The 13304-nt window shown below is 38.6% G+C and overlaps 2 protein-coding genes across 5 annotated transcripts in view; both read right to left on the bottom strand.

Moving 5' to 3' along the window:
* Nucleotides 1-424: 424 nt before the first annotated feature.
* Nucleotides 425-5199, bottom strand: sinhcafl (SIN3-HDAC complex associated factor, like). 3 transcript variants are annotated; one of them, XM_073463913.1, is made up of 6 exons: nucleotides 5115-5199; nucleotides 3831-3993; nucleotides 3580-3679; nucleotides 3379-3493; nucleotides 2289-2439; nucleotides 425-2189 (listed from the first exon to the last, which is right to left on the bottom strand). In XM_073463913.1, the coding sequence occupies exons 2-6, from the start codon at nucleotides 3956-3958 to the stop codon at nucleotides 2006-2008; spliced, it is 678 nt and encodes a 225-aa protein (XP_073320014.1). In that variant the 5' UTR covers nucleotides 3959-3993; nucleotides 5115-5199; the 3' UTR covers nucleotides 425-2005. The 3 variants fall into 3 exon arrangements, with proteins under 3 accessions (XP_073320014.1, XP_073320012.1, XP_073320013.1); XM_073463911.1 differs by having other exon boundaries at nucleotides 2289-2442; XM_073463912.1 differs by lacking the exon at nucleotides 5115-5199 and adding an exon at nucleotides 4235-5066 and having other exon boundaries at nucleotides 2289-2442.
* A 1241-nt stretch (nucleotides 5200-6440) lies between these two features.
* Nucleotides 6441-13304, bottom strand: part of dennd5a (DENN/MADD domain containing 5A) — a 38834-nt gene continuing 31970 nt past the window's right edge. For both annotated transcript variants that reach the window (XM_073464337.1, XM_073464336.1), the window contains 8 exons: nucleotides 13147-13268; nucleotides 12907-13052; nucleotides 10877-10995; nucleotides 10592-10773; nucleotides 10249-10331; nucleotides 9338-9461; nucleotides 9006-9174; nucleotides 6441-7964 (listed from right to left, as the gene is read on the bottom strand). In XM_073464337.1, the coding sequence (XP_073320438.1) occupies nucleotides 7781-7964; nucleotides 9006-9174; nucleotides 9338-9461; nucleotides 10249-10331; nucleotides 10592-10773; nucleotides 10877-10995; nucleotides 12907-13052; nucleotides 13147-13268 (1129 nt within the window). In that variant the 3' untranslated portion in view covers nucleotides 6441-7780. The remainder of the gene's footprint in view (nucleotides 7965-9005; nucleotides 9175-9337; nucleotides 9462-10248; nucleotides 10332-10591; nucleotides 10774-10876; nucleotides 10996-12906; nucleotides 13053-13146; nucleotides 13269-13304) is intronic.

The raw sequence follows: 13304 nt of genomic DNA on the forward strand, positions 1-13304 counted from the left end.
ATGTAGCTCTTGTACACCACCTACAGGCTCCAACAAATATCACCAGCACACTTTTCTTTCAATTCTTTTATTACAATACGGATCTACTTTGTGGTACAGTATACAAAAAAGCATTAAAAACATCTACATTGCATGTTCAAAGGAAGTGCACAAATTAATTAACAGACTTTCTGAAAGGCTCTACACCAGTTATCAAATCTTCAGTAAAAAAAAAAAAAAAGGAAAAAAGTTTTGCAATAAATAAATATAAATTACGTGATAATCATAAAGGTCAGGTAATTCATTAAGGCACATCTCACATCCCAAAATGTACCTCGCAAAACAAAAACAAAAGAAATATATGGCAACTCCCTAAGGACAAAAACAAGCTTATTTTCCCAGCTGAAAAAGGGAGCAGCATTTCTCCTTTTAGTAAGAATCATAAAACATGTTCAGCATTTAACTACCCTGCCGCAGAAATGTTTATATATTAAGCAACTTTATAGAGCATTGCCTGTCAATTCATGAAGTCTGAGATTGGTTACAGAAATGCAACAAAAAGAAAAACAACCGTTGTCACTGCAGTGATAATTTGAGACAGTATGCACCGTGGCTAAAACTGCAAACTGAGCATTATTTTAACATGACACACAAGAAATATCTTGAGACAATTGTGAATTGTGAGTAGGAAAATGTAAAATTATTGCTGAAATATCAGATGCTTTTTACAAGCCAATTTGGTTGAATAAGGATCCATCACTTTGCACTATATTAATGAAAGTGACAGAAAGCCCCCAGAGCACTTCTCACATTCAAAACGTCTGCATAGTTTGAACTTTGACAATTGCTTCTGAAGATAAATCACAACAATCACAAACACATTTTCTCTAACAGCACTTCTTTGCCAAAAATGTAGCATAACCATTAAAAATATGTCACATGATTCCTGTGTGTTCAGCTATTGACCATTGCAAGCCATTAGCAATAAAACATAAGGAATATTGCAGCAATTAAGCATATAGCTTTCCCTGCAGTTTACACGTATTTCAGAACATAGCATAGGCTACAGCTTTGCATGCCTGTAGAGAAATGCCTTGGAGAAAATTAGATGTCACAGTGTGCTAAAACTTAACTGGCTTAGCATAAAAGTACAAATTTCAACACCGTTCAGACACTCAAATTTCTCATTTTTACAGAAGTAGTGGTTTGCCATTCTGTAATTTTAAAAAAGTTTGGATGTACCAAGAGCCAAAACACTGTATTTACAAAATTCATTTTAAAAACATTTGCTTTACAACATGCATTGTCATTTCATTGGAGGCTGTACAAAAGAAATAAATAAATCACTTTTGTCATTCCAGAGGGCAGAGGAATGTACTGCATGCATGGAGTGTTTTAAACTTGCGGCATGCTTAAGCTGTGAATATGTCAGATTATACACACATTAAAAGCTCATTACGTTCATTGAGAACAGTTGTACTAATGGTCCCTGGTGTAACCAATGTGTGCACTAAAAGACCCTACAGACTCATACTTTTGGACAGATACAACAAAACATTGCAGCAAAATGTTGAAGAGTCACACACACACATACGCGCACGCACACAAAAAAAGCTGTTATTAGAATAGCTGGTGTCTTTCATATGCACACTTGGAAAAATCATGAAAAAATAGAACAGTCTTGATATGTACGAAAAAGTGACAATATTTTCACAAACGTTGATCAATACAAAATAAACAAAAATAATTCAGAATCAGAAATGGAGCCTTAACAAAATTTTCTTCCTCATCCTATAAATAACACTAATGCCCTTAAGTTTTTTTTTTCTTTTTATCTTTCTATAAAAAAGAAAATTAACTCTATACAAAATTTAAAAAAATACCCATATAAAAAGTAATATTACAAAAGAAAGGAAACATCTAACTAACAGACATAGTTGGAGTGGAATTGGGGAGGTCTGCCACTGGAGACAAATCCAGACGGGGATGTCTTGGATAACCCTACAGGGGGATTCAATAAAAGCGATCACCAGCTTTCTTTCACATCTTCTGGAAGTGGTGGAGGAAGTGTGTCTGGAAGGTGTGCGGCCACTTGCGTGGATGCCAGCGTCTTCTGTTTTTTGGAACTGCAGCAGGGCTTGAAAAGTCGAGGATCAATAATCACCTCTCCGAACCGCCCCTTATAGACAATCCCACAGCACACCTTTTGCCTAAAAGGAAAACAAAAACAAAAAACAGATGCTTTGTTATCATATGAAAAAAAACAACAACAGTTTAATTAATCTGTCCCGCAAACAGCAGTAGCTTACCTTTTCCAGTACAAACGATCCAAGAAGGAGAAGATGGAGGGAGTCGAGCGTCTTTGTTTGGACTCGATGTCTGAGCCATCGTCTGACTGGTTGCTGTAACTGGGTGACTGCGCAGGAGACACACTGGAGGTCGTACTGTGGGCATCTGAATCTGCTTGGAAAACAAAAGAAATACTTAAACATTGTCATCAGATTGATTTGGTTAAATGAGGACTATAGTTGACTAAAGTTTTAACAGTTCCCTCTCAACCATGATTTATTACTGGGCAGAAAGGTGACAATTAACAGATGGGAAATTCAGCAAGTCTTAATATTTGAGGGGATTTTTAAAAAAATAAATACACAGTAGAGTGAAAGTAGGTCAACAAAAACTAATTTGAACAAGGGCAACAACTGTCAATTATATTAATCTTTGTAGTATTTTTTGTAGTCTATAAAATGTCTGTAAACACTGAAAGTGCCCACAGTAATTTCCTGATACTCTGACCAACAGTCCAAAATCCATGTGTTTAGTTTACCATCATGGAAGACTAAAAAAAAAAAACCATTAAAAAACATCAACATTAGAGATGCTGGAATGTGGTATTTTTCATCAAAATTTATGCAACTCAATTTTCTGAAAACTGGCTATTTAATTGAATGCACTGAATCCAATGCATGCCTTACATTGCAGTTAAACTACACTACTCAAATTTAAATCAAGGATATTGGGATATTTTATTGTTTTACTTTATTGTTTATTCTGTGACATTTCTGTGAATTTTTATTTTGAGAATATTTTTGGTCCACAGAAATAATGCAACACATTTCATTAGACTTTTATTGCATATCCATGCACACGCATTTATGCACCCATATCCTAATATCCCTAACTCATCTTGAGTAGCGCATGTCTGCCCTAACAAAAAGAGCCACAAGATGCTGCTATACAATCAATTCTTAATTAGGCTGTCAGTTTGGGCTGAGAAGAGAAGGAAACTACAACAAACCCAAAAATTGCATGCATCGGTCTGACCATGATATTAGGCACATAAGTCAATATTTTAATCAACAAATCATCTAGCATGCTGATATTTTTTATGAAACTTACTTTGTCTCTTTAACTTGTGAAGCTTCTTTAGCTTGCTTTTCTTCTTCCCATCACTGTTCTTCATCTTCTTGGGTTTTGTCACCTTGAAGCCTGGTCCAGCTCTGGCATCCACCACCTGAGTCAGGTCACAAGCAAGCAAGTCAATTGAAGGCTCACGATAAACCAGAAAAGATCGTTGCTGTGTTGTCTGACATCACTTACATGGTTCCAGTTCTTCTTGGAGCCATTAGGTAGCTTCTTCCACCTCTTCACCAATAACACACAGGCATTGCAAATGTCTCCAACACGATCCTCTGACAGCCTTAAAAAAAATAATAAATGGAGCATGCAAACACAGTGGGAAGTTTAACACCCTGGTGCATTAGTTTAATCTCAATTCACATGCACACAAGCAAAAGATAGAGAGATTAACACTGTACAAACGCACAACATGAATGAATGGGAGCTCTTACCCAAAACAGAGCCTGAACGTCTCCTCATATCGGCTGCTGTCTGTGAAACGTGAGCTGGAGGACTTGGTCTTGCAGATGCAACAGCCGTCGTTACTCCGGTAGATCTTTGACTTGTGAAAGCCAAACATAGTCTATTTGTTGGTCAGTGTTGTGGCAAAAAAATCTGAAAACGGAAAACAAAGATCGGTAATTGTCTCAGTCCTCGTGATGAGCGCCGTGAATGTCTGCAGACAGTTGTGCTTTCTACTACGGAGAGGGGGGCGGTCCCTGAACGCATTCACACACACATATACACACAATCCAGTCTTAACCCATCATTTTAACACATTTCTGTATGAAACTCAGCCATTAGATAGAAGTTGAATCCATTTAAAGTGAGTTACAAGTTAAAAAGCTGAACTAACCTGTTTAAAACAACACCCGAGTAACGTTATGTGTGGTATTTAAAACCAAGTCGCGGGAACACCAAAACATCAAAAAACAGACCTCACGCTGACGTTATAACCCGATGTTATAGGTTGTGTTGGAAAAGAGGCAAACTATCCAAACATAGTGGATGTTTGAAGCTAGAGTTGATGTATAAAGCGACCGAGGCAGGCTCTCAAACTTTCAAACACTTCGCACGGTTAAACGTAGGTCAATCACAGATACGTTACACCCACAACACAGCGTTTTACTATCGTTAACTGACGCCAATGTTACTTTTCTGAACGCTGGTTAATGCCACAGAAACTTTGTGAATTTGTTAGCACCAACACAATGCACATATCCGAAGCCAGGCATTGTTCAACTACAGACTTGTTTGCAGCGAATACTCGAAACAAAAAGCGGGCAGGAGCGCTTTCTGAAGTCAAGAAACAAAAAGCTACCGGGCTATTCGATGAATTATGTGAAACACGCGTGTTTTTAAAAACACAATTATCAACTCGGCGCAATTCGCTTGTGTTGTCACATTTTGAATAAAATACGAAAAGTTGCGATGAACCCGTCCTTCCCTTTAAATTCTAACTTTTGCCCGCTAGAGCGCCAAATATGGCTCATTGTTGTTAGCTGTTAGCATGCTAGCTAGCCGACTCTGCTACCATTACCACGCCACGCTCTCGTTCACTTCCACGTTATCCCATTGTCGAGGCGCTTCGTCTTTGTACATTTAGCTCGCAACAACTGGAAACGAACACGTCAGGTAAACATCGCCACACGTTACGACCTGTCTACCCACGCAAAACAAATCGCTAAAATTCCACAAATGTAATTTCTTTACAAGAGAAATAACGATGCACTTACTGAACAAAAACTTTGAATCTTCGCCGTATTCTTTTGACGCACTGCGCATGCTCTTACTACTAATGCATACAGCTGGCCATTAGAATATGATTTGCATAAAAAGCCGGAATGAAAGGGCTGAGCCTACAATGACCATATAAGGAGTGCAGCCGTTGAGTTTGAACCTGATTCGACCAATCGCTGCCGTCCTCGCGTGCTCTCCAGAAGACATGAATGATGGGAGGCGTAGTGAAAGAGCGGGAGATCGCCGCACCGTCACAGCTGTTAACGGCCTTCTTTTTAAACTCAAAGTCCCAGAATCCACCTGGCTCAAGGCTTTAAAGAAAAACAGCTATATGACATGGCGCGAAGAGTTTGTTGACATTTTCTCAGCTGAGAAAGCACAGAGAAAGCTTAGAGTATAAATCTGTCCATGACCCGCTTGTCAAGGCTAATACAGTTACTTTTCAACTATGATTAAATGGGGAATTCAGAGTTGTAGGTTAAATATTTTAGGATATTTTGTTTTTAATAAACACAAAGTAGAGCTAAAGCGGGCCGGATAAGGCGAAGAATAGACTCGTTTCAACTAACACTTATTTTCATTATCTATTAATCTGCATATTACTATAATCGTTTAAAAAGTCATTTGATCCATAAAATGTGAGAAGAATCACCATTTCTCAAAAAACAAGTTCACATACTGGCGAAAGTAAAGATATTGTGTTAAAATATTACTTTGGTAAAATATGATAGTAATTGAATAAAAGTATCTGATATTAACTACTATATTCAAGTACCAAGCATCATTTTCTGGCAGTAATGCACTTAAGTATCAAAAGAAAACCTACAAGTACATTGTACATATATTTACATGTACACTGTATACTGTGGGTCGACTGATTATTGTATCTGATATTCAGCATTTTTCTGATTATCTGAATCAGTATTTTGTTTTGTTTTTTGTTGTCTTTTATCCGATTGCTGATAAACTAAATACATTTTAAAAAGTTATGTCCAAAGTAACTAGTAACTTATTATCAGTTATCAAATAATGGTACGGGAGTAAAACTACAATATTTTCCTCCAAAATGAAGTGGAGTGGCAGTATAAAGTAGCAGAAAATGGAAATACTCAAGTAAAGTACAAGTACCTCAAAACTGTACTCAAGTACAGTACTTAAGTAAATGTATTTAGTTATATTCCAACACTGCTACCAATAGTCCAGAGGCCAAAGGTAAAGTAAATGTTCACATTTAAGAAGCTTAAGTTGTTTTTCAAAGTGAATTTCATTTTCTTAGTGGAACATATAATATAAATATATTAATGAATAACTGTAAACTCTGATACAATTAAATCCACTTTAATGCATTACAGATGCTTTATTCTTAATATATTTTTACACTGTACACTGTTGCTCACTTAGTAAACACTACATTACACAGCTATGTCAATAAATGTACAACAGTACTGGAAAACAAAAATATATATCTCCCAAGATGCTCATGTGTGGGTCGTACACAGACGAGTACAACACAGTCATTCCAGACGTTGTTGGCACAGAGAAAACAGTCCTTCACATATCAAATCTCTTGTTCTGCACTGTTAAGTTCAATGTATGTAACGGAGGAGGGCCAGGTAACACCTCAAGACAGCCCGATATGGAGAGACCAGGGGGCTGAATTTTCTCTCTTGTGGATATTGCATAGCAAGAAACCATGATGACAAAATCAGGAAGGGGGGAACAAGATGTCCTTTTGCCTCCTCACGCAGGAAGCAGGGGATCATCCTTTATCACGAGGAGTCTACACAGATCATCACACTGTTGTTGTTCAGAGAAGAGGATAGATGTAGTGTAAGGGCTGGGGTGGCGGTAGAGGAAAGGGCTGGTTGGAGGTATTTACATGAAGGCTGTAATTGTGATCCACTTTGCACAGAAAGCCGGGAGGACAAACCAAAGACTTGGGGTATTTTTCTCTATCCAACTGAATGTACTGTCCATCACTGGATACAGGCTTGAGCCACACAGTCTTATTATCATGCAAAAAGGATAATTTTCTCTGCTAAAGGTATTCCATGTAAAGATCTGCATACTAGTACATTTCCCAGGGAAAGGGTCGAATGTAACAGCCTTTTTTATTTCTGTGTAGGTGAATCATCGTCCACACTACAAACCCCCTGTCATACACATACTTATAAAGCATACTTCTACATCATTTGCTTTAAGCTCTGCGTAATGACAATGGAATCTGAGTTGACAACAGAGCAAGCAACTTGACTGATTTAACAAAATAATACTGTTTTATCTCTGAAAATATATTAACAGTTTTGATCCTCACTTTCCCTTAAATATAGCCATTGTCAGCAGTTCATGATAACAATGAAAATATTTAGCTTTCAATAGAACATTATAGCACAAGTAGGTCAATAAATGTGAAAATCATGGTTCATAATAGAAAACATATTTTTAACATCTAATGGCAACATCATTGAGGATAAAAATAACAACATATCTTGAAAGGCTCATTGCACTTAATATATGGCAAATGTAACAGTAGCTTTAATATAAGCCAGAAAAAGTCCTTTTGTTCAAGTCAGTTCCTGCATATAAAAGGTTCAGTTATTCTTTTTCCGTGGTCCCCAGCGATCTTCCCGGTCAGGTACAACTGGTGTGAAGTGGGTTCAGTTTAGATCCCAACGCCTTTGACAAGCGAAGCCTCCAGGGTGATGTTAAACTCCTGCAGAGTCTGTAGTACTCTGATCAGAGAGTTTACCAACGAGCGGTCTTTTATCAGTGCAGTCTCCTCGTACATCTGAGTGGTGATTGGACAGTCTGCGAGCAGAGCGATCCAGTGATGCAGCAAATGGTCCCTGAGAAAAGAAGAAAACGCAGACACAAAGTGGCGTCAACACAACAGCTTCTACAAATTGCAATTACTGCATGTTGCAGTTTCCAACAAAAATCTCTATATAAAATATCAAATTTATTACATTAAGGATAAAAACACAGTTGTCCACTGACATAAGAATCGCAGCATTATTATATACACTTACTGTAAAAGCAAAGCCACAAACACTCTTCAGCTTTGAGGAAGAACTGAAGGAAACCAATGAAATATCTGATACTTCAAGAATCCTCTAAGGAGAGATCATTTTTCACTAGACTCCTTTCAGGTCAGGATGTAGGGTCAGATATAGAGCAGTGTATCAGCTTCTGTTAGGGATTCAGTGTCTTAACCAGACAGTTCAACAGGAAGGATTGATTTGTATCCTCTGGGCTTTAACTTGATTTATGGTTGTACACTGAAGGAATACTATGCAGGATTTTCTTAAAAAACAATGTTGAAACTCATACAAAAGGAAAAAAAATCACTTAGGACCCAATGTGTGTGGGTGGTGGTGGGTATCTGCAGAGACCCTTCCCTCTGCCTGTATTTTCTTATTTTCGGGACGTTTTTGGGCGTGAGCCTTTTGGCAGTGGTGTGTGGCCCCCAGCCAATAACAGTGTGCACATATAAAATTGTGGCAACCAGGTTACATCATTGTCTCTTTCTCTCTCCTCTGCTGGATGTATAAAGAGCTGCAGGTCTGTGTGCCTATTTGACTGATGGCAGGGCTGAGCTACACACACACACACACACACACACACACACACACAGGCAGAGCAGAGTGGCAAATAAAGGACAAGATGAGGCGTGCACTTTGGCTACATTCATACAAAATCTGGAAGGCTATGTGGAGGTGTGTCTATTTGTTTTTATTAGAACATAACCGCCACCAATGCCACTCCTTTCAACTTTGAATGGTGTGCTTACAAACAGCAACCAACAAATCCTGCATAGTATGCCTTTAATGGGTTATGATATGGCCACAGCAGATTCGTCTGGAGGTTAGTGAATGCTGCCGGCCTACCTTGCACCCAGACAGACGAGCATCTGGAACTTCCCGTCCTTGCCGATGTTTCGGGACGTGTTGTTGATGGCGCGCATGAAGCGGCAGAAGTGGCGCACTCTGGTTTGCCAGTTTTCATCCGGAGTTGCCTCCCGCTGCTCAGCACTTTCAAAGTACACTTGAGACTTCTCTGTTTAAGCAAAAAAACCAAATTGATTATACAGTAATATAAAAATCTGTTTTAAAAACTCCCACATTTTTTGTGTTTCAGACAGTCAAAACATTTAGATTCTGGTGGAATATCACTTTGAGGGCTGAGGTAGTTTGAGATGGTAATGATATTAAGTCTTTACCCAAGAAGTCCCAGATGAAGACATTCTTAAAGAGTCGGGGTGATTTGAAACCGTGCTGGAAAACTTGCTCCAGAGCCCAGACGAGGCCATACTCCCCACAGAGGAGAAGGGTCAGGCTGCCTCTCTGTGGAGAGCAAAAACAACAGGAAAATGCATGTAGTTAGAAGTGATTATGAGGCTGGATGACAATTAAAAGGAGGACTTGCTAGGTATAGCTCTTAACAGCTTCTCAGATCCAGTCATCCCATCAAAAAGGACCAACTATACTTCCAAGTATGTTGCAGAGAAACCGGACTAACTGGACACAGCCATCTCAAACAGGTAGCTAATGAATCATTATAATAGATAACAGCTTTCAAGTTTACTGAATGTTATATTCATTTTAGAGATCATGGAGAAAATATTTTGTAGGACGATTTCTATTCTTAGCAGCCACTCTACATTGTTAGTGCCGGTACTGTAAAGAGGTGGAGCAGAGGTGGAGGGGATTTCCCTGTCAAAAGAAAATCCTTTGTACTTTGACTACACAAGCAATGACTCCTACAACCTGTAATCAACAGATAAGTTACAATGCACTTTAAAAATCTTCTATAGGGATCGCCTTTGATTTGGAAACATCACTCCATGTGCCTAAATAAGTAATAGTTAGCAGTGTTGGTGCTTTATAATAGTGCATCCAAATCACAATAACAGGCATCATTCCAGGCCAGAAAAACTGATCAAGAATAATATACATTTCTGAAAATCAACAAGAATTCTGCTTTTATGTTTCAACAATGTGAATTAAACCACACAGCCCACAGCTACACTGAGGGGTTCTTGGGGACCACCAGAGCAGAAAGCTGCTATTCTTCATTTGCAATGAATAATAGAAGTACATGTCGGGGCCTGTCTAGACTGCCGTGTCTCACCTCCTTCTCCGGCTTGTGGAAGTGCTTCACAATCCCATTGATGGCCTCTCCCACTCCCTCCTGGATCTGACCTGTGTTTAGCTCTGGATGAGAAGAAAAAGGGCAAACAAAGATTCTGTAAGACAATACAAGCACAAAGGGAGGAAAAATCCCCATCCAGGTTTTATCTATTTGTCATTGTGTTTTTGCAATCATGCATTTGAACTTTAAGCAGTCAAGGTATTAAAAACAAAGCTTCAAGTATCAGTGAGTGCAAAAAGTTTCTAATATCAGCTAGAATATAACAAAATCCACACACGCCTATAACTTAGAGCTTATGGTTACGCGGTTTTGAGTAACTTACTTGGTTTGCTGTTTGGCGAGATGGTAACAAACCTCCTCATCATCCCTGGGGACTGCTGCATCGGGGGTGTGCGGCACATCCTCTCATCATTCTCAGTGCTGGGGGTCATCAGCTCTCCCACCAGGATCCTCTCCAGACTGCCGTCATCCACACCCTTCCCCAACCATCGGCCACATGGAAACCTGCACAAAAAACACGTTTTGTTAATTTTTTTGAGACCCATGTGGTTTAAACAACACTGCAAATAAATAATAATAGTAAATTTCTCTCAGAAGACGTGCTCACTTGTAAGTGTGTCCCGTGATCTCGTTGCGGACCATGACATACTCCACCAGCCACTTTGCGTAGAGCCCTGTGTTGTCATGACCCATCTGCACTGTGGTCAGCTTGCCTAGGTTCTGACACTGAGAGAGAGAGAGAGAGAAATATTAGCTAATTCCATTAAAGAATAGTTGCGGTTTGTTACAACTTGGTCTTCTTTTTATAATTTTGGTGATCATTTTTATTGATAATTTGTTGACTGAAAAGAAGTCCAACAGCAAAATGGGAGACGAGCGGTCAGATGATCACAAAGGTTTTAAAGAATTAGCACATTTGTATTCCAAACTTCTTCAGAAGAGAAAACAACAGAGAATGGTTAAATATTATTCCTGTGACAGTTTAGGTCATATCACAGTTTACAGACCAACATATCAGACTAGCTTTTAATTTCTGTGCAATGAGGCATCATTATGGACATTTCGTGTCTGCTCGCTTTCAATTTTACCAAACAGAAAAGGTGATTAAAACTACAAAATTAACCCTGTATTCATGTGCTCCTCAGATGGTCCTTTTTCATGTTTTGGGAGGTATTTTTCCCCCGACTTTGGTCTGTTTATGAGCTTTTAAGTCATATTAAGTAATGTGGAAACAACATGGACGCCACAAAGAAAAGGTGTTGAACTGCTTATGTTGATAGCTGTTTTAAGTTTGAAGCTTTATTTACAGACTTGTTGCTGAACAAGTACATTTCTACGGAAGCCCTAAAGGGCCATGCATTCATACATTTTATTTCCTCCGTTTTCCCGTGATAACGAGTTAATTTCATTTGTTTTCTCAAGATCTCGAGTTATTATCTCGAAATAACAACTGCCTTTTTCCTGAGATAACAAGATAATTTTCTCGAGATCTCGAGATAACGAAACTTTGTTTTCCCGAGATAACGATATAATTAATTCGAGATCTCCTCATTAACTACATAGCTGGTCAGCTATGTAGTTAATGACGACATCAGGCTCACTTAGATTGCGCCGCCAATATAGCTGAAGCCTTGCTAACTGTCTTTTTAGATTATGCACACTAATGTGTATATTATCTGTAACAGCAAGGCATAATGCTATTTCAGCCTGTGTCAGGCCTTGATTGAAAAGATATGTGACGTGGTGATCGATATGCTCCTGCTCCTCTGACATTGCTACACTGAATGATGTTTCCTGCAATGATTTAATATACTACACTATCCTTTTGTTTTCTCAAGATCTCGAGAAAATTATCCCATTATCTCAGGAAAACGGCAGTTGTTATTTCGAGATAATAACTCGAGATCTCGAGAAAACAAATGAAATTAACTCATTATCACAGGAAAAAAGAGGAAATAAAATGTATGAATGCATGGCCCTTTAGGGCTTCCGTACTTTTCCTAAAACCCCTTTAATATTGCTTTCCCTGACTGGTTTTCAGAGTTAACAATAATAAAAAACTTTTCAAATTAATCTACATCACTCTACGTGGACAGCAACTATGTGTCAAAGCCCTAATAGAGGGCTCCGGGGTGCAGTTCAGATATATATATATATATATATAAAAAAAAAGAAAAAGTGATGGTGTGATTTAAATGAAGAAAATCATTTATATGCACCTTTATTCCTGTTTTCAACCATTTACAGAATGTGTTAATACATAAAAAATCTGTGTGCTAGTGCACCTTAATGATAAAGGTAAGTTGCACCAGTGCAACCAGTTTAAAAGTTAGTCTGGAGACCTGCTAATAACATATTAAAAATAACAAAAATTGATATGTAATCAGAATTGATAAAACATTTTCAACCAAATGCACTTTTGTCTGCCATGTTTCTGCGTATATGATGTCAAAGTCAGCAAGTCTTGTCCCTAAATATTCAAGTTTCCAAGTCGTTAATCTGACCTGAGGGGTCATTCTCATGAATTTTCCCACTCAGAAGCTAATTTTTCCGATCATTCCGACACCACATGAATGCACTAAATGGTCCAAGTTGTAACAAAGTGGACTTATCCTTTATCTGAGAATTAACACCAACCTCAAAAGTGATCTCCAGAGTATTTCTGGGGACCTGCAGGACGCCGGTCTCTGCCAGCTCACCAGAGACACACACCCAAGGGTTGGCTGTGAACATGGAGCCACCCAGCTTCTTACTGGGAACAACCACCACATGGTAGGGGATCACTGGGAGAGAGAGATGAACGTTATACAAAAATGTCAAATAAAATCACTTGATTACAAGTATGTTTGGGCTGATTGCAATTCAAATAGCACTCACTGATGGTTGTAAAGACGTTGGTGAAACAGAAGTAATCAACAGCGTTAAAGGACAGGAGGTGGTAGAGAAACTGCTCCTTCTCATCATCACAGCGGAGGAAGGCGTACCGTTTGTACAATTTCCTGAAAGAACAAAGAAGATTGTTTGAGGAAAGTGTA

The sequence above is a fragment of the Pagrus major genome, chromosome 4 (genome assembly GCF_040436345.1).
Source record: "Pagrus major chromosome 4, Pma_NU_1.0".
NCBI classification, from domain to species: domain Eukaryota; kingdom Metazoa; phylum Chordata; class Actinopteri; order Spariformes; family Sparidae; genus Pagrus; species Pagrus major.

Coding starts and splice junctions, on each gene's coding strand:
- sinhcafl (XM_073463911.1), bottom strand. CDS start 3,958: ATGTTTGGCTTTCACAAGTCAAAGATCTACCGGAGTAACGACGGCTGT. Junction 3,680..3,830: donor ACGTTCAGGCTCTGTTTTGG/GTAAGAGCTCCC, acceptor ATTTTTTTTAAG/GCTGTCAGAGGATCGTGTTG. Junction 3,494..3,579: donor CCAAGAAGAACTGGAACCAT/GTAAGTGATGTC, acceptor GACCTGACTCAG/GTGGTGGATGCCAGAGCTGG.